This window comes from Tachyglossus aculeatus, chromosome 2 (genome assembly GCF_015852505.1).
Source record: "Tachyglossus aculeatus isolate mTacAcu1 chromosome 2, mTacAcu1.pri, whole genome shotgun sequence".
In the NCBI taxonomy this organism is placed as follows: domain Eukaryota; kingdom Metazoa; phylum Chordata; class Mammalia; order Monotremata; family Tachyglossidae; genus Tachyglossus; species Tachyglossus aculeatus.
In genome coordinates this window covers 165,585-184,753 of record NC_052067.1, presented here as the reverse complement: position 1 = coordinate 184,753, position 19,169 = coordinate 165,585, and the positions used below count along the sequence as shown (strand labels likewise).

At 52.4% G+C, this 19,169-nt stretch overlaps 2 protein-coding genes across 2 annotated transcripts in view; one reads left to right on the top strand and one right to left on the bottom strand.

The window, feature by feature from the left end:
• Positions 1–256: 256 nt before the first annotated feature.
• On the top strand, positions 257–2,867 carry FAM237B (family with sequence similarity 237 member B). Its single transcript, XM_038770467.1, has 3 exons — positions 257–456; positions 1,406–1,781; positions 2,467–2,867. Exons 2-3 carry the CDS (start codon positions 1,421–1,423, stop codon positions 2,538–2,540), a joined length of 435 nt encoding a protein of 144 aa, XP_038626395.1. The 5' UTR covers positions 257–456; positions 1,406–1,420; the 3' UTR covers positions 2,541–2,867.
• Positions 2,868–6,740: 3,873 nt separating this feature from the next.
• CFAP69 (cilia and flagella associated protein 69) overlaps positions 6,741–19,169 on the bottom strand; it is a 52,077-nt gene continuing 39,648 nt past the window's right edge. The window contains 6 exon segments of the mRNA XM_038742268.1: positions 6,741–6,983; positions 8,853–8,957; positions 10,755–10,841; positions 12,028–12,225; positions 13,612–13,688; positions 16,551–16,688. Of these exon segments, the coding sequence (XP_038598196.1) occupies positions 6,813–6,983; positions 8,853–8,957; positions 10,755–10,841; positions 12,028–12,225; positions 13,612–13,688; positions 16,551–16,688 (776 nt within the window). The 3' untranslated portion in view covers positions 6,741–6,812.

Here is a 19,169-nt window from a genome sequence, read left to right as displayed (position 1 = left end):
AGGAGGCTGGGGGATCAGCCAGGAGGCTGATTCAGTAATCAAGGTGGGAGAGGCCAACTGATTCTATTAACGTGGGAGCAGTTTGGATGGCTAGGAAAGGGTGGATTTTAGCTAGCCCGGGGGAGAAGGAACTGTTGCCCCCCTGTCCCCCTTCAGCCCACGGGCCGAACTGTGCAGAGGAAGGAGCCCGAGGGGGGGGGGGGGGGGGCTGCAGGTTTAGGAGGAGGAGGGAGAGGAGGAGGAGGAGGAGGAGAAGGAGGAGAAGGAGGAGAGGAGGAGTGTCTCAGGGGAACCGTTCTGCCGACCCGCCCCCTGCCCCTTTATCGGCCTCGGTCCGGGCCACCCGAGCAGCGGGAGCGTGTTCCCACCCGCCGGGCCGGAGTCCGGGCCCCAGCCCACTGTCTCCCCGCCAGTCGTCTCTGTGTTTTGCGGCTCCACGCCCGGAGTCTTCGTGGGGTGAGTGGCCCTGTCCGGCCGCCCCGCCCCAAGCCCTAGCCGTCCTGCTGTCCCGTTGACCTTCCTGACCAGTGCCTCCCGCCCGGCCCAGCTGCGGGGTCTGGCGGGGGGGGGGGGGGGAGGCACTGTACTAAGAGCTGCGGTAGATACAAGCTAATCAGGTTGGATACAGTCCCTGTCCTACGTGGAGCTCAGTCTTAATCCCCAGTTCACAGTAACTGAGGCACAGAGAAGTTAAGTGGCTTGCCCAAGGTCACCCAGCAGACAAGTGGTGGAGCCGGGATTCGAACTCAGTTCCTTCTGAATCCCAGGCCCGGGCTCTATCCATCTCCCCTCCTCTGGACTGTCTCCCCTTTTCCAGACTGTGAGCCGGTTGTGGGGAGGGACTGTCTCTCTTTATTTGCTGTATTGTACTTTCCAAGTGCTTAGTACAGTGCTCTGCACACAGTAAGCAGTCAATAAATACGACTGAATGAATGAGTGAGTTATACTTGAGAATGGGCTGGAGAGGTGCTGCAGAGATGCCAGGCGGGCTGGGGACTTTCTGAGGGGTGGGATCTGGGGGGCGGGAGCAGAGCCCTTCTAGAGAAAGGGTGGGAGCAAAGGGCTCGCTGGGAAGCATCCTGGACCCCACCCCGAGACGGTCCTGTTGCTCAGACGCTTCATCATCATCACCATCAATCGTATTTATTGAGCGCTTACTATGTGCAGAGCACTGTACTAAGCGCTTGGGAAGTACAAATTGGCAACATTGGCTGCTTCCGGCAGCGAGGCCCCAAGAGGCCCCAGGAGGCCGGACTCCAGGGTTCTCCTCGAGCTCTGGCCCACGACACGGGGCAGCCAGTCTCTCCCTGCCGCCTAAACTCATGGCACCTAGAGGTCGGGTGGAGGCATGGGCAGGGGGCAGCCCCAGGGGCATGGCATACTACAGTGTCTGCTTTCCTTGCAGGTTGGGGCTGAGACGATGGGGTCTGAGCCCAGATGCGGGAGAGGCCTTGGGCTGGGACACCTGGTACCACTGCTGCTGCTGCTGCTGCTGACTTCTCTGGTTACTGTCCACCCAGAAACTCCAGAAGCAGCCGTCCAGGCTGACTTAGGGGAGACCGACGATCAGTGCAGAGAGATCACCTCACAGAGACTGGTGGACAAGAAGAGGCTCATTGGAATTAATACTGTCCCTGCATTCTGGTCCTTCATGTCATTTCTGAAACTATCTCAGAATCCCATACACTTTATTTACTACACAACCATCATCGACATTTTTACAGACATGTACTTCAATTGTTTTAGCTCAAACACGGAAAGTAGAAAGCAGAATTGGGACGGTAATTCCCATTCACCCCAATACCATAAATGTTCAGTTTTCTGCGTTATTTGCTGTGCATTATAGCTCTTGGTTCTTTTCCCCCGGTTTTTAGCGAGGTAGCGAAGTGCCCCGTTTTCTGTGTCCCAAGTCCATGACTGTCAGACTCTTTGGTCAGGGTCATTTAGAAGCGTGAGGCTCAAGTTTCTGCTGAAGAGTTTGCTTTCATTCCCTTTTCCGAGAATAGGTTCTGGATGGGGAGTCTCCTTCTAGTAGTGTACAGCTGCTGAGACCAGAGGGCTGGACCTAACTGACTGACTGATCAATGATAATAATTATAATAATGTTGGTATATTTTACGTGCTTACAATGTATCAAGCACTGTTTTAAGTGCTGGGGCAAATACAAGGTAATCAGATTGGGCACAATCCCTGTCCCACATGGGGCTCACAGTCTCAATCTCCCTCAATTTACAGATGAGGAAATTGAGGCTCAGAGAAGTTAAGTGACTTGCTCAAGGTCACACAGCAAACAAGTGGCCAGTCACATCACCCACCACCCCTTGCTTTCTAAAACCAACTTGTATTGTCCAGACACAGTGCTTAGGCTCTGGGCATGGCAGCAGTCACCAACTGGGCCAAAGGCCACCACGGTCTTCACCTCAACTGCCCCCCAAAATGACTTGATTCTTTCCCTTAATCTTGCAGAATGGCTTTATAGGATCTTGGGGAAAAATGGGATGAAGATAGAAAAGCCCCTGGAAAAGACTCCATCCAGTTGAAGGAAGCCGCCCGCCTGCTTCTTGGAAGCAAAGATCATCCAAGCTCCCTCTTCTGACCTTCCTCTGAGAATTCCCATTTGGAGAAGAATCACTGAAACTCCAGTTCCCTCTCCTCAACCACACAAACACACCATCCCCTCTGTCCAGCCTGTTAATGGGTCTGCCCATCCAAGCGATGTCTGAGTGCTCTTGGGTCAAGCTGACACTGTCAGAGGATATTTCTGGAAGTCAGTGGGCAATGTTTGGTCACTTTCTACTTAAAGGGACCCCATCTAAACCTGAGACCAGGGATCTCTGGCCCCTCGTGCATTAAACTCCATTACGAAAGCTCCAGTGCCAGGTTTCAACTTTTACACTTCACATCAATCAATCAGTCAATCAATCATATTTATTGAGCGCTTACTATGTGCAGAGCACTGTACTAAGCGCTTGGGAAGTACAAATTGGCAACACATAGAGACAGTCCCTACCCAACAGTGGGCTCACAGTCTAAAAGGGGGAGACAGAGAACAAAACCAAACATACCAACAAAATAAAATAAATAGGATAGAAAGGTACAAGTAAAATAAATAAATAAATAAATAAATAGCGTAATAAATATGTACAACCATATATACATATATACAGGTGCTGTGGGGAAGGGACGGAGGTAATTTGGGGGGATGGAGAGGGGGACGAGGGGGAGAGGAAGGAAGGGGCTCAGTCTGGGAAGGCCTCCTGGAGGAGGTGAGCTCTCAGCAGGGCCTTGAAGGGAGGAAGAGAGCTAGCTTGGCGGAGGGGCAGAGGGAGGGCATTCCAGGCCCGGGGGATGACGTGGGCCGGGGGTCAGTGGCGGGACAGGCGAGAACGACATGCACTCTAGGTGTGGGCTGGCTAGTCATTCGTGGCTCCTGCTACCGTTAAAGGATTTCTCTGGGCCATAGGGACCAGGCCCTTTGCGGGTTTCACTGTCGTAGGCTGTGTGCAGTTGCATGATTTGCACAAAGGAACCAAGAATTTCAGAGCCATTTGGACCTCCAAAGTCCAAATTCAACCAAAGTCCAAGCTTCCCAGGGGAGGTGGTGTTGAGTGTTAAGCATTGGGGTATCTCATTTAGGTGGTCCCCCAGCTAATACCAGGTTTGACCCAGAGGCAAACAAAAGATCTGTCGGCAACTACCCTTCCAACTGACCATCAGAGTGGACTCTGTGGCCCCTGTAGACAGAGCAACATGAGCCCTCATGCTCTGGCACAGAGCCATGGACACAGGAGCTGTTGGGACAGTGGCCAGAACAGCCCTGTGCAGGGGCATGTGTTCAAAGCAGCCCAGCTGGAAGGCTTGTGCAGAGTCATCAGGGTGGCTTGATGCCAGCACTTTGTCCACTGGGCTTGGAACGGCAGGGAAGGTGAGACTGGTTTTGGTAGTACGATTTGCCCAATGCTATACAGCCATGTGTCTCTGGTGCCAGTCAAGGTGTCATTTTGAAGCTTCAAGCCCGGGAAGGGTCCCCAGTTGAGCACTGTGGGTGTAAGATCTGAACAAGGTACCTGGCCTGGCCCCATCCAAGGTCCCACGCATGCTTTACAGCTCCGTGGAAAACCAGCAGCCCAGGCTGTAGTGTTCGACTCTCCTCCAGGCAATGGCTTGACAGAAAAGCTTACTGCCCCTCACAGGGCCCTGGGCTGCCAGTTGGGCTCTGACTCCTTCTCTGATGGAACTTTTCCCCAGATGCCCCTGGTCTCCCCACCCACTGGCTAACAGGCAGGAGGGGTTCTGTGCCTGGACCCTGCCCGGTTGTGTTGCCCACGTGCAGCCAAATTTCAGCGCTGGCTCGGAGGCTGGGCTTAAGTGTTCTTTGGCAGAAGCACACCTGCCTAATTCAGGATCACTTAGATCAGAGATGCCAAAGGGGCCTCCATGTGGTGGCATTGGTACCATATGTCAGAACAATCAAGAAACTGGGGCCACACGGACATGAGAAGAGCCCCAGACTTGCTAGGATGTGAGCATTGTTTGGAGCTGCTTGAGGCTGCCCTAAATAATAATAATAATGGTATTTATTAAGCGCTTACTATGTGCAAAGCACTGTTCTATGCCCTAAATGCCATGTCTGGGTGGAAGGAGCCCCTGATATAGATCGAAGAGGATGCTTGCTCCAAGGAATCTGCCCAGCCAGTCCAGGAGCTCATCCTGCAGCCAAATGCAATCGTTTCCTGCTGAACAGATTCCAGATTGAGTGAATGATTGAGGTTGCAGTAGGCCAGAGTCCTGAGGTAAACATTTTGCTGGAACCTCTGACCACCAACAAAGAAATTCCCTGAGTCCTTGATCTCGCGATATTGGGGCCTTGCGCCTTCCGGGACCTTTAGGCCTGTCTGATTTCCCAGCAGAAGTCAGGTGGGTCTCCATGAGGAGCCAACCCTGTGAACACTTCTGGGTCACCACAGATGAGGGGACAGAGAGGGAGGTTCTACTCCCAGCCTGCCTTGCACCCAATGGACCCTTAACACAGGCCACCATGACTACAATTATTAAACCAATTCCAAAGAAAACACACACATTTTCATGTTAACCTAAATTTATATTCTGAATTTCACATCACCACTTTTCCCCCTCAATCACTCTGTCTGCTCTCGGGCTGCCATCAGCCACTGTCCTCCTGCCTTGCATTCTCCCTGATAGTCTCTTCTGCACTGGATTCTAAGCTCCTCGAAGGTAGGAACTATGCCAACTCTACTGTGCTCTACAAAGTGCTCAGTACAGTGCTCTGCCAATAGTAAATTCTCAATAAACACCACTGATGGATGGATTGATTGGCTGATTCAGGGGAAGCCCTGGCCACACCCCAGCCTGTGGTGGACTAGGGAAAAGCAACTACAATTGCTACAGCAAGAGACATAGTGGTCACCTTTCTTTCCTCCTCTTCCTCCCACCTCAGCAGTGTCCTGCAGTGTGGCGGCTGAGTCTGAAGACTCCCTCGCTGCTGTAACTATCCTGATCAGGTCATCCTCCTGGGGCATCTGATTATACAAGTGGTCTTTTCTGCTGGACATGAAGACTCAAGACCCTTGGGACTTCCACTGGGTCTAAGGTTAGATGTAAAAAGATTTTGGAGCCCCCTGACTGGTGGGACAGGAAAGTCGAGGGCCCTCCATCCACCTCTCCCACAGGCTTGGAGAAAACAGGCAGGTTGGACTCCATTCTGTGAGCAGAGAGGGACCTCTAGGTTGGAAGACGCCCACAGGGCGTTTGGACTATGCAAGTCACTGAGATGTAGCCACATTTCCCTGTACAATCTGTGTCCACAAAATAACTTGTGGGGAATGATTCAAAACAAGACAGGGGTACCACTGGCCTGCAGTTCAGAGCCTTGCCCCAATATTTCCCATCAAAGAGTGCACATATTGCACACCTGGAATGAAGTTATCTTGAAAATAGAATAAAAACAGCAATTTCTCTATTTTGTTCATGGAGTGGTAAACACGGGGGTACCCTTAGTGACACTCCTCTGCCTATGAGGTGCTGATGGTGCCCCACTTGGCCAGACTGCCAGACCATTCATTCGTTCAATCGTATTTATTGAGTGCTCCCTGACCCTGAAAAGTATCGGCTAGCATCAAGGAATCATGTCTGGCCTACATTCAGGGCAGTCCGAGCCAGGGGTTTGGAGGGAGAAATCCTCTTCACAAGCATCTTGGCTCAGTCCCCTCTCCCAAAAGAAGGCTGCAGGGCCTGGCCACTGTCACCGTAGACCCTGCCTGGGGTTGGGGGTGGTGGGGGGAGGTGACTAAGTGGGGAAAGGCCACTTGATGTCCCTGACCATCCTGTCCTGGGATGACCTGACCACCCTGGGTTGTCTCCGAGCTGCGGTGGGCCTCAAATCTCTCTCCTCTCTGCCCCGCTGTCCAGCACAGCTCATTAACGGGATGGGTCATCTGGGGTTTCACTTCCACCATCAGTCCTAAACCTGGGTTTTGTTCTTGAGCCCTGATAGCGATCATCACGGCTCAGGACTGAATTCAGTGTGGGACGGATAAAGTTCTGCCTCTTGCCTCCCTCTACCATCAACCATTTCCCGCCTCCACAAAGCAAGTGGATCTCTGCCTTTGTGACCGCTCCTGTCACTCACATCTGTGATGCAAATGAAATCCCAAATGTGTTCAGTGTCACAACTTTTATTCTTGACTCGAACCAAAGGACCGTAGCCCAGTAACCCGGATCCTGGGTCCACAGCCCACCCCACGGCTTGATGTTGCCATAATCCATTTTCCATGGCCCGAGGCCATTTGACTCTACAGACACGGGTCCTTCTTTGGCGGATCCGCCAGCTGGGCTCCTCGGACCTTTTGCAGAGCCCCTCCTCGAATGGGCAATGTTTTCAGTGCGATGTCTGTGCCGGCAAGGGTGCCCCCCGTGAGCCGGGCAGGCGTACTCTCCACTGTCACTAGCCGGCCCGGGGCCACCTGGAAGACCAGAGGGAAAACTCAGTTGGTGAGTCGTTTCCCTTCCCGTACCAGTGAGGAGAGTTCTGGTCTGGGGACTCCTGGGAAAACATGATGCCCATCCTTAGGCATGGGCTCAGGTGTCATAGAGGGGAGTGCTGCGGCCCGGGTTGGACTGCTAGGAGATGAGGCAGGGAGATGGAGGAGGTGATGACCTGTGACCTTGATTCCGGCTGGGTGATTAATGCATTCAATCGTATTTACTGAGTGCTTAGTGTGTGCAAAGCACTGTACTAAGCGCTTGCAACAAGGATGATGCCACACACACCTGAGCTGTGCCCGAGCCGCTTTGGGTGCCAATTCCAGGAGGGGTGGGCTGGACTGGAGGGGCTCTGAAGGGTGAGCCAGTCTGGAACCTGGGCTGGGACCCTGGGCTTGCTCTGAGTGGGAGGGGAATTTAGCACTAGGATTCATGAGCAACCAGGAGTGCGCAGTTCCAACTCTCTTCCTGTGCTCAACCCACCCCATATTACTGCTGGAAGCCTAACCTGGGCACATGCCCCACAGCGGGCAGGCAGCACAGGCCCGGGAGTCAGGGGACCTGGGTTTTCATCCTGGCACTGCCATGTGCTTGTTGTATAACCTTGTATGAGTAACCTCACTGCTCTGGGCCTCAGTTTCCTCATCTGAAATATGGGGATTCAGTACCTGCTCTCTCTTCCATTTAGACTCCGAGTCCCCTGTGTGACAGGGACTGTGTCCAATCTGATGATCTTAAATCTGTCCCAGTGCTTAGTACAGTGCTTGGCACAGAATGAGTGCTTAACAAATACCTCAATTGTTCTTATTTTTCCATGGCTCTCTTGGTCCCTGGGAGGTAGCAGTACCTTTAAGCAGCTCCCATGGTGACCAAAAGGTCCATAGGATAATACTAAGGCCCGACTGGAAAAGAAGGAGTTCTGTGTATAGGGCATCATGGGCATACACACCATGGGCCTGCTCTGAAGCTCCTGCACCTGAAACCGAGCGCCTAGCTGCCCTGTCCCTGAAGCCCTGCGTCCTGGACTCCAGCACCCCACTGCCCTGCTGCCTTGTCCCCAAAGCTCCCACATCCTGGACCTCAGCACCCCAGTACCCTGCTGCCTGTCCCTGAAGCACCCGTGTCCTGGACCCCAGCGGCCCAGTCCCCAGCTGACCTGTCCTTGAAGCTCCTGTGTCCTGGAACCCAACACCCCAGCTCCAAGCTGCCCTGTCCCCAAAGCTTCCACATCCCGGACCTCGGTGCCCCAGTGGCCAGCTTCCCTGTCCCTGAAGCCCCCACATCCTGGACCCCAGTGCCCCAGTGCCCGGCTGCCCTGTCCCCAAAGCTCCTGCATCCTGGACCCCAGCACCCCCACACCAAGTTGCCCTCTTCCCGAAGCTCCCATATCCTGGACCTCAGTCCCTGTCCCCAAAGCATTGTGGCTTAGTAGAAAGCGCATGGGCTTGGAAGTCAGTGGACATAGGTTCTAATCCTGCCTCCACCACTTGTCTGCTGTGTGACCTTGGGCAAGTCACTTAACTTCTCTGTGCCTAAGTTACCTCATCTGTAAAATGGGGATTAAGACTGTGAGCCCCACGTGGGATACCCCGATTACTTTGTATCCACCCCAGTGCTTGGAACAGTGCTTGGCATTTAGTAAGCGCTTAACAAATACCATTATTATTATTATTACTATTACTATTATTATAAAGTCCCTGTGTTCTGGACCCCAGCACCCAGCTGCCCTGTCCCCGAACCCCGCTGGAGCCTCAGGCTGGGAGCCAGGGCTGGGAGACAGAAAGCACAAATCTGATGAAAGCCCGATGCTGGGATGAGTGATGCTGGCCAGGACAATATGCTCTGCTTACGGTAGTATTGAGCCCTTCGATGTTCGTCGGATGGACTATGGCACTTGGGGGCTGGCCCTGCGGCCTGGTAGCCGCAGCAGCCTTCTCCTGGAGTTTCTTTGCTCTCTGTGGAAAGAGAAACGAGGAGAAGAAAACATTGTCATTTTTCCTCCTCTTCCTCCTCCTTTTCCTTCACCACCACCACCACCACCACCCTGGCCCTGGCTGTGAGTGGCAATAGATCGCGGCAGTGCACTGGCTGGGCCTCATTAACCAAAGCCCAGGCTCGGGGCTCAGCTACCTCAGTGGGGCATTTTAGGTGGCTTGTGATTCAGATGTCATATGTAGCTCTGGGTGACGACATCATTATGGTGCCACTGGGGATGTGGTATGTGTGGAGGGATTGTCGGGGGAGCGGGAGCCATCCCACCATGGCATTTCCTGGTGAGAATCCTCTACCCCCTCCCTCTCCACATCTCACTCAGCCATTTGCTCCCCAGATGGCAAAGGCCGTTTGGGGGTGGGGAGTTGCGGGGGAGGAAGGGTGGCAAGGGAGCCCTACTATTCCCCCCACTCACAGCAACACTCCACAGTGCAGTGGGGCAGCCCGCCAATCAATCCACCCAGCCCCCAATCAATCAACCCCCACACAGTCACCTCAGCTCCCTCAGAGATTTCTGTTTTTCCATTTCATTTAATCCCCAAATAGTCTCTTTAACACCATTTACTACTTAATGACCTTCAGAACCCTCAGAAGGAGGAGGAGGTGGTTGAGGGGGTGGGATTTTGAATGAACAAGCCCAGGCCCTCCACCCTCCTGGGGTAAACTCTGGGGTTTTTGTGGAGGGGGACACATGCAGGATCACTTCCCTTACCCTGTCCACTCCCTGAAACTTAAAGGACAGTGTTCTCTTTAAGAACCAGCTGTGTCTGCTGAAGCTGCCTTGCAGTGGTCATTTTGAAAAGGCCATCATCTTCATGCCTCAAGCAGGGTCATGTTGGTAAGGTCAAAAAGGGTGTAGTTTGGGGGGTTGGCTGAGGCCTTAGAATGAAGCCCTGTTAGGCCTGTGTTAGCCTCCTCTATCTCAACTATGAACATGGCTGTGTACCCCTTAAACACCCACCGCAGCTCCACAATGCCTATGTAAACATTCTTAAATGCTACTATTTCCTCTATCCTTACTCTATTTTAATGTCTTTCTCCCCCTGGAGACTAAAAGACCTTATGGGCAGCACACAGAGGAATTGGGAGGGTGAGCACCTCACCTCCCCTGACCATGTCACAGGGAATCAGAGAGGGACACACACACACACACACACACACACACACACACACACACACACACAGGAGGCCAATGGCTGGGAGCGGAGGTGGGAATGGTCAGAGTGCAGCCCTCTGGGACCACCCACCCACCCCGATCCAGTCCCAACTGCAGACCGGAGCAAAACGTGGAAGAAGCTTGAGGGCAAGGAGCCGCTCCTGGTGCCGGAGCTGCACTGCCTCATGGCTTGGGTAAGTCTCAGTGTGGAAGGCTCCTTGCCTGGTGGGGTCTGGGGCCATGAGAAGCAGTGTGACTCAGTGGAAAGAGCATGGGCTTGGGAGTCAGAGGTCATGGATTCTAATCCTGGCTCTGCCACTCATCTGCTGTGTGACTTTGGGAAAGTCACTTAACTTCTCTGTACTTCAGTTACCTCCTCTGTAAAATGGCAATTAAGACTGTAAGCCCAACGTGGGACAACCGGATTACCTTGTAGCCCCTCAGTGTTTAGAACAGTGCTTGGCATATAAGTGCTTAACAAATACTATCATTATTATTATTATTATTATTATTATTATCTCCCACCTTTCCTGCCCCACAACAGCCTCTCCAACGAAGGTCCTTCCCACCCACCCTGCCCTGCAGGCAGCCATCAGCCTCCTACCTTTAGAGCTTTATAGTTGGACGTACGAGACACAAAATCCTCCCAAGACTTGCTGGCCAGCTCTCTCTGCTTGTGAGTGGCCTGAATCTATAATGAAAAGTACATGTGCGAGTCATCGAAAATGCACAGTCATTTCTACTAAAACACGAGTCCAGTGTGTGGGGATATTCTGAGTGACTCAGTCCAGGGTCAGCCTAATGGGGGTGGGTTCTGGGACCCCAGGCCCAGTGTCAGACTGTGGACAGGTGGGTGTTCCTGGGTCTCCAAGGTGTCTGGTTTTAGGTCACCATCTGTCCCTGGGCACAACTCAGTGCAGTTCATGATCCAGTTAAACACCTTGGGCCCCACTGGACAATACAAGATAGAATCCAGCTCATGAGGAATAATTCCCTCCCCCACTCACTCCCTTCCTCTCACAGCCGGTATTCAGAGCTCCTTCATAGGGTCATTTTAGGACCAGATATGATGTAGGATGAGAGCCCCCAACTCCAGTGGTGAATTGGACCCAGTCTGAGCACCCCCTTATCCTCTCCTCCTCCTCCCCTCCCCATCGCCCCACTCCCTCCCTCTGCTCTACCCTCTCCCCCTCCCCACAGCACTTGTGCATATTTGTGGATATTTATTACTCCATTTATTTTATTAATGATGTGTTTATATCTTTAATTCTATTTATTTTGATGGTATTGACACCTGTCTACTTGTTCTGTTTTGCTGTCTGTCTCCCCCTTCTAGATTGTGAGCCCGTTGCTGGGTAGGGACTACCTCTATATGTTGCCGAATTGTACTTTCCAAGCGCTTAGTACAGTGCTCTGCACACAGTAAGTGCTCAATAAATACAACTGAGTGAATAAATGAATTCTGTCCAGTTCAGGTATTCTGCATGTTTATATCCCTCAGACCCTAACTGCCTTCACGATGCAGGCACATGGCAGCTCCATGGCATGTTGGGAAGCGGGCATAGGGGTGAGGGGTTGGGAGGGATTGATGGACACTGGTCAAGGAATCTGGGTGAGAGGCCTGCCCAGCCTGCCTACACCGCTTTGGGCTGGGAGTCACTGAAAGCCCAGGAGGCCAAGCCTGGCCTAGGGCCATGACCCCCAGAGAGGGAGAGGAGAATGCAGGAGCCCTGTCCCACCAGCTGGATTCAAGCCTGTAGCCACCCCTGGGAAAATCCCTTGGGAAAGTCCCACCCTCACCTTCCTGTAGGTGAGACCCCAGCCCCCCAGCAAGTAGTCCCCGAGCCTGGCGTTGGCCTCAGGTGTGCCCAGCTGACCTTGGTGTACACTTTCCGTTCTTCCTGCATATCCTGGTGTCGCTGGCTTTCAACCATCTCCGTTTGCAGAGCGGCCACCATTTTCCCAACATTTTCTGACGCCTCCGTGATAGCCTCCAGAGTTTCCTTGTCAGCCGTGATTGGTCTGAACTCCTCCACTGTTAGCTCTTTGCTTATTTCGTCCCAAATCTCCCCGATCTTTAACAGAGAGAGCTAAGCTGGCCGGGCAGCTTCCCACCTTCTCTCTGTATGGGGCCTGGAACACCTCCAGACGGCCCCTGCGGTTCTGGCTGAGCCCAGGATCCCTTCCCCCTCTCAGTAGCCAGGCCACTGGGGTGCCAGTTCTGCAGGAGGGACCCTCTAATGGACCACGGGGGCCACACTGCCCCTGAAGGGTTGCTGGAGGTTGGGTGGGAGAGATTGGCTCTGTTGGCAGCACTGCCTCTAAGCTGCCCCTCATTTGCCACGACAGCAGTCCATTCAAGGAACAGCTCAGGGGTCGAGGCCTGGGCCCATGCACTGGGAAGGGTGTTTTCATGTATATACACGCCCATGCATGCATGTGACCATGCATGTACATGCAGGGCCATCCATATACCTACACGATTACTACGCATCTATTTCTGGCCAGACCCTCACTCCCCAGGAGCTGCCGTTGACAGGATGGCTGGCACCTTGAGCCCGGCAGTACTGTCCAGGCTGGGGGTGGGGCTGGCCAGGACCCAGATGGGTCTGGGACCCTGCAGCCTGCATCCAGAGGATAGGGCCTTCTGGGAAGCCCTGACTGCAGAGTGACGGAAGAACTGCCGAACAGAGAGGGAAAGCGGATGGAAAACAGAGAACTCTGGGACATAGGATCTGAACGAAAGCAGCATAAACCCGACCGGGCCCAGCCCAGCTCTGGACCAGCCACACCCAATCACTGGGGGAAGTGCAAACTGGCCCCTGACTCTGAGCTTGGGTGGAAGCTCCCACGTTTGCTCCACATAACGGTCCAATGAGGGAGGCCGCCACTCTCCATTGCCGTTTCATTCAGCCACAATGACTTTCCCCATAGCTCTGGGCTTTGGCGAGGGTGGAACAGGCTGGAGAAGCTCCCTGCAGTTGCTTGGCTACCTCCTTCATCCTGTTCCTGGACTCCCTTCAGGGACTGCGGTCTCGGGGGCGAGGTGGGAAGGGTGGAGGAGCAGGCAGGGAAGGGGGAAGTGGATGGGGGAGTCAGACCTGCAGAGATTCATTCAATCGCATTTATTGAGCGCTTACTGTGTGCAGAGCACTGTACTAAGCACTTATTAGTGAGACTGCAAGAAGACCAGTGGGAGCTTGGGGCGGTACCCAGCCGTGTGGATGGAGCCCGATGCAGCCTCTGCTGGCTTTGTTTCCATCCCGCCGAGCCAAGGAAAGACCATGCTGAGGAGACCCTCGAGGAGAGATCCGGTTGAGGAGACCCTTGTTTCTCCCTTAACCTTCTGCTGCTCCTGAGAGCTGCCCTGGGGCAGTGCACCCTGGCAACGCTGATGCCGGCATGGGCATGAACAAGAGCCTTCCGGCAGCCTGGGAGATGACCATAATGGAGACTCTTACCTTCAAATCCAGATATCTGTGGATGACACAGAGTGTGACAAAGTCTTCTGCAGACAGGCCAGGCAAGTTTTCAAAATCTAAACAGGCTCAGAGAAACAAATTTTGTTGTGAACCTGGCACTCCCATTCTAGGCGACTTTCCATCTGACTCAGAGGACCTGGGTCTGTTGTGGGCAGGGAACGTGTCTGTTTAGAGAAGCAGCATGGCTTAGTGGAAAGGGCCCGGGCTTGGGAGTCAGAGGTTGTGGGTTCTAATCCTGGCTCCACCGCTTGTCAGCTGTGTGACTTTGGGCAAGTCACTTAACTTCTCTGTGCCTCAGTTACCTCATATGTAAAATGGGGGTGAAGACTGATTACTTGTATCTACCCCAGTGCTTAGAACAGTGCTTGGCACATAGTAAGCACTTAACAAATACCAACATTATTATTATTATTATTGTTGTATTGTTCTCTTCCAAGGGCTTTGTCCAGTGCTCTGCACACAGTAAGTGCTCAATAAATACAGTTGAATGAATGAATGGGCCCGGGATACAGAGAACGAGTGCTAGGGAAGCAGGAAGGGGAGTCAGGGGGTTGGAACTTTTCCCAGGACCCCAGTGACTGGAGAGTGGGGAGACAGCTCTGCAGGGAGCAGAATCCAGACTCTTCCAAACTCTCATTTCCCAGTCGATCAATCCATCAGCCAATCCTACTTGAGTGTTTACTCTGTGCAGAGTACTGTTGCAGAGAATTTGGGAGAGTACAATAAAGCAGAGTTGGTAGACCAGTTCCCTGCCCACAAGGAACTTACAATCTAGAGGGGAAGAAAGATAATAGTTGCAGAAAATAGTAATTGTAGTATTTGTTAAGCATTTACTACATGTCAAGCACTGGGCTAAGCGCTGGGGTAGATACAAGACAATCAGGTTGCAGGGGCTCATAGTCTAAGTAGGAAGGAGAATAGGTATTGAATCTACATTTTGCTGATGAGATAACTGAGGTACAAAAAAGTTAAGTGACTTTCCCAAAGTCACACGGCAGGTTCGTGGCAGAGCCAAGATCAGTACCCAAACCTCTGACTTCCTTTCATTCATTCATTCATTTATTCACTCATTCATTCGTATTTATTGAGCACTTACTGTGTGCAGAGCACTGTACTAAGGACTTGGGAAAGTACAATACAAGAATAAACAGACACGTTTCCTGCCTACAGCGAGCTCACAGTCTAGAGGTGGGGAGGCAGTCATCAATACAAATAAATAAAATTACAGAAATGTACATAAGTGCTACGGGGCTGGGAGGCGGGGGAAGAGGAAAAGGAGCAAGTCAGGGCGATGAAGAAGGGAGTGGGAGATGAGAAAAAATGGGGCTTAGTCTGGGAAGGCCTCTTGGAGGAGATGAGGCTTTGAATGGGGGGAGAGTAATCGTCTGGTGGATTTGAGGAGGGAGGGCATTCCAGTCCAGAGGTAGGATGTGGGCCAGGGGTCGGCGGCAAGACAGGCAAGATCCAGGCACAGTGAGAAGATTAGCAATAGAGGGGTGAAGTGTGTGGACTGGGTTGTAGAAGGAGAGAAGCAAGGTGAGGTAGGAGGGAGCAAGATGTCAGAGTGCTTTATAGCCAATGGAGAGGAGTTTTCGTTTGATACGGAGGTGGATGGACAACCACTGGTGTGTTTTGAGGAGGGGGGTAACATGTTCTGAACTTTTTTGTCGAAAAATGATCTGGGCAGTAGAGTGAAGTATGGACTAGAGTGGGGAGAAACAGGAGCCTGGAAGGTCAGCAAGGAGGCTGTTGCAGTAATCCAGGCAGGGTAGAATGAGTGATTGCATTAACGAGGTAGCAGTTTGGATGGAGAGGAAAGGGAGGATTTTACCAATGTTGTGAAGGAAGGACTGACAGGATTTGGTGACAGACCAGTGCTCTTTCCACTAGACCATGCTGTTTCTCAAATAATGATAATAATAATAATAATAAATAAATAATAATATTTGTTAAGTGCTTACTATATAGGAAGCACTGTTCTAAGCACTGGGGTACATACAAGATATTTAGGTGAACACACTCTGTCCCACACGAGGCTCATAGCCTAAACAAAGGGAGCAGGATCTAAATCCCCATTTTTACTGATGAGGAAACTGAAGCTCAGAGAAATTAAGTGACTCGCCCAAGGTCTCACAGCATACAAGTGGCAGGGTCAGGATTAGAACCCAGGTTCTGTGCCTCCTAGGCCTGTGCTATCTCCACTAGGCCATGCTGCTTTCCCTATGCACTTGGGTGCATAAGTGTATATGTACCTATGTGCTGTAGGGCTGAGGGTGGGGTGATTAAAGGATTCAAGGAGAGGGAATAGGAGAAATGAGGGCTTAGTCAGGGAAGACCCAAGACGGGTCATTTTGGAACAAGCATTCAATTAATAGTGTTCACTGAGCATCTTCAGAGGGTAGGATGTGGTCCTGGGCACCTACTATAGTGCAGAAGGTGTAGTCCTAGGCACCTATTATGATGTGCAAGGTGCCATCCTAAGTTTAGGCAGGTAAAGGAGTAAGTAATGGAGCGATTCCAATAGATTTTTTTTTCTCAAGTCCTGGCTCCTTCCAGCTTGAAGAGAGGAACCCTCTATCCCCAGCCTTCTCAGTCAGAAAAGCACCATTAAACTGGGCAGCCTGGGCTGTCAGGCTGCTACGCTGGGGCCTTGGTAATGCCAGTCTCCTGGATCCCCACCCTACTCCCTGCCCTCCTGCTGTGTCAACCTAAGGTCAGCCAGGGTAGATCCGGCTGGTGCCCCAGTCGCCCCTGCCCTCCACCAGCCCTCAGCCTCCCAGGTACAGGCTGGGGCGCCAACTCTCCCACAGGCTTTGGGAGCAGAGAGGATCTCCGGGTCACAGCAGCTTGTGGGAGCAGGCCAAGCCACTGCATCTCAGCCCCCCGGGGGGCAGGCCGGGGCCCATGGGGCTGCTTACCCAGTTTTCCCAGCACAACATAAATCTTGGCCCTGATGTTCTCAGAGACATCCATGATGGCGGCTGTGGGGCAGTTGGCTGGCACTGGAATGACTGCTTGTTCTTCCTGGAAACTGGTCACTAGTGGTTTCTTGGCATCTAACCATGGGTTGACATGGACAGAGCAAGAGGAAAAGGTGAGCTGGGAGATGTTCTTCGACCCAGGATTCCTTCATTCGATTGTACTGATTGAGTTTATTGTGTGCAAAGCACGGTACTAAGAGCTTGGGAGAGGATGATACAACAATAAATAGATACATTGCCTGCCCACAACAAGCTCACGGGCTAGAGGGGGAGACGGACATTAATGGAAATAAATAAATTACTGATATGGACATAAGTGCTATGAGGCAGGGAGGAGGTGGTGACCAAGTCAGGGTGACAAGGAACCTTGAATCCCCAAAGTTCTGCATGCAGAGAGAAACTTATTCCTTGGTTCCCCTTGGCAGAGCAATCCAGGAAGCCGTATTGGCTTCACCTCACAGGGCCGCCGCGTGGCCGACCGACCGACGCTCCTTCGGCACAGGATCCCACCAGGGGACAATTCATGCGCTATCCCCTGCATGTGACCAGTGCCACGTACCGGAGCTTCCCCAGACTACAGCCATTCTACCCAGACAGATGTGGGTGCTGCATGGTGTTGGGAGAACTTCCCTTAATCCTCCCAAAGGCCCCCAGTAGTAATAATAGTATTTACTAAGCACTTACTTTGTGCAGAAAACTGTACTAAATGCTGGGAAACAGTTTACAAACGGGACTTGGGCACAGATCCTGTCACTCAAGCATTGTGGGGAGTGGCCTGCGATGCTCAGGAGAGCCCACCCTTGGTCAGGAAAGAACAGATTCTCAAAACACCCAGTACATAAAATCGTCCTCCCTTCAGGGGGCCGACTCCTTCGCGGAGCCTGCCTGAGCAATGAACTGCTAATCCTGCTTAATTTTTGGCAACCTAGGCCACCAAGCACCACAATTTGGTTCTCCAGATCAAAAATGAACAAACAGTAAAGACAAGATGACGGAAAAACCCTGTCCATTTCAGACATGTTTCAGAAACTGGAAGGTGTGAAAAAGAAAATTTTTCCATTTTAAAGCTCGACTGCTCACTGTCACACTAAAGTTGAAGTGAAACCACGAGGACACTTCCCAATCATCACTTTATTCTTAGAGAATTAGTCAGAGACAAGGGAAAAAAACCTTGCATTAGGAATGTGGAGCAAGGCCTTGCCCTCGGCCAAGGCCCCAAACTGAACCAGCCCAAAACATCCTGGGCAGAGCCCTGAGGCCTAGGACAAGGTCACCGAGTCCCCCGCAACCCCCACCTTTTCCCCCTTCCCCTCCCCGACAGGGTCAATAGTGTCCTTTTCATTCACCCAGCCTTGCAGAGATGGTCAGGGGCCCAGTGATTTCCTCAGCCTCTCCTGTATCAGCAGAGGAAGCTTTCCTGCCGGAGCCACAAAAGAAGGGACAGCATCTTGGATATCCCTTACTAGCAACCCCTAATCTAGCATCCGGGTGGTTTAGAACATTTCTAAATCGAGTCTTTGGTCTAGTCTAGAGCTTCCTCGCTCCTGTGAGAGTGCGAATTTCCACGCGGTTTCACACCATGTTCAGGCTGGGTGCTGTCGGGACCTGAGGAATGTTCAACTAACAAGCTGGGTGATCGCATGATGCAGTGGTGCTGGAAGAAACAGCTTGTGCCCTTGTGTGGGGTGGAAGGGTGGAACTGGGGAAGATTACAATCAATCAGTCAATCAATCATATTTATTGAGCGCTTACTGTGTGCAGAGCACTGTACTACAACCAAGCTTGCCTTACCTTAACTTAACCCTTCCCTATCCCTGACTTTCCCATTACTGTTGACGGCACTACCATTCTTCCCGTCTCACAAGCCCGCAACCTTGGTGTCATTCTCGACTTCGCTCTCTTGTTCACCCCTCACATCCAATCCGTCACCAAAACCTGCCGGTCTCACTTCCGCAACATTGCCAAGATCCGCCCTTTCCTCTCCATCCAAACCGCTATCCTGCTTGTTCAATCTCTCATCCTATCCCAACTGGATTACTGCATCAGCCTCCTCTCTGATCTCCCATCCTCCTGTCTCTCCCCATTTCAATCTATACTTCCTGCTGCTGCCTCCAGATAGTCTTTGTGCAGAAACACTCTGGGCATGTTACTCCCCTCCTCAAAAATCTCCAGTGGCTATTAATCAACCTACGCATCAGGCAAAAATTCCTCACTCTCGGCTTCAAGGCTCTCCGTCACCTCGCCCCTTCCTACCTCACCTCCCTTCTTTCCTTCTACAAGCCCAGCCCGCACCCTCTGCTCCTCTGTCGCTAACCTCCTCACTGTGCCTCGTTCTCGCCTGTCCCGCCGTCGACCCCCGGCCCACGTCCTCCCCCTGCCTGGAATGCCCTCCCTCCACACATCTGCCAAGTTAACTCTCTTCCTCCTTTCAAAGCCCTACTGAGAGCTCACCTCCTCCAGGAGGCCTTCCCAGACTGAGCCCCCTCCTTCCTCTCCCCACATCCCCCCGGCCTTACCTCCTTCCCCTCCCCACAGCACCTGTATATATTTATATAT

Bases quoted from the DNA above. Each gene is read 5' to 3' on its own strand.
- FAM237B (XM_038770467.1), top strand. From the start codon at position 1,421: ATGGGGTCTGAGCCCAGATGCGGGAGAGGCCTTGGGCTGGGACACCTG. The intron at 1,782-2,466 runs GTAATTCCCATT...TTAATCTTGCAG, and splicing joins TAGAAAGCAGAATTGGGACG to AATGGCTTTATAGGATCTTG.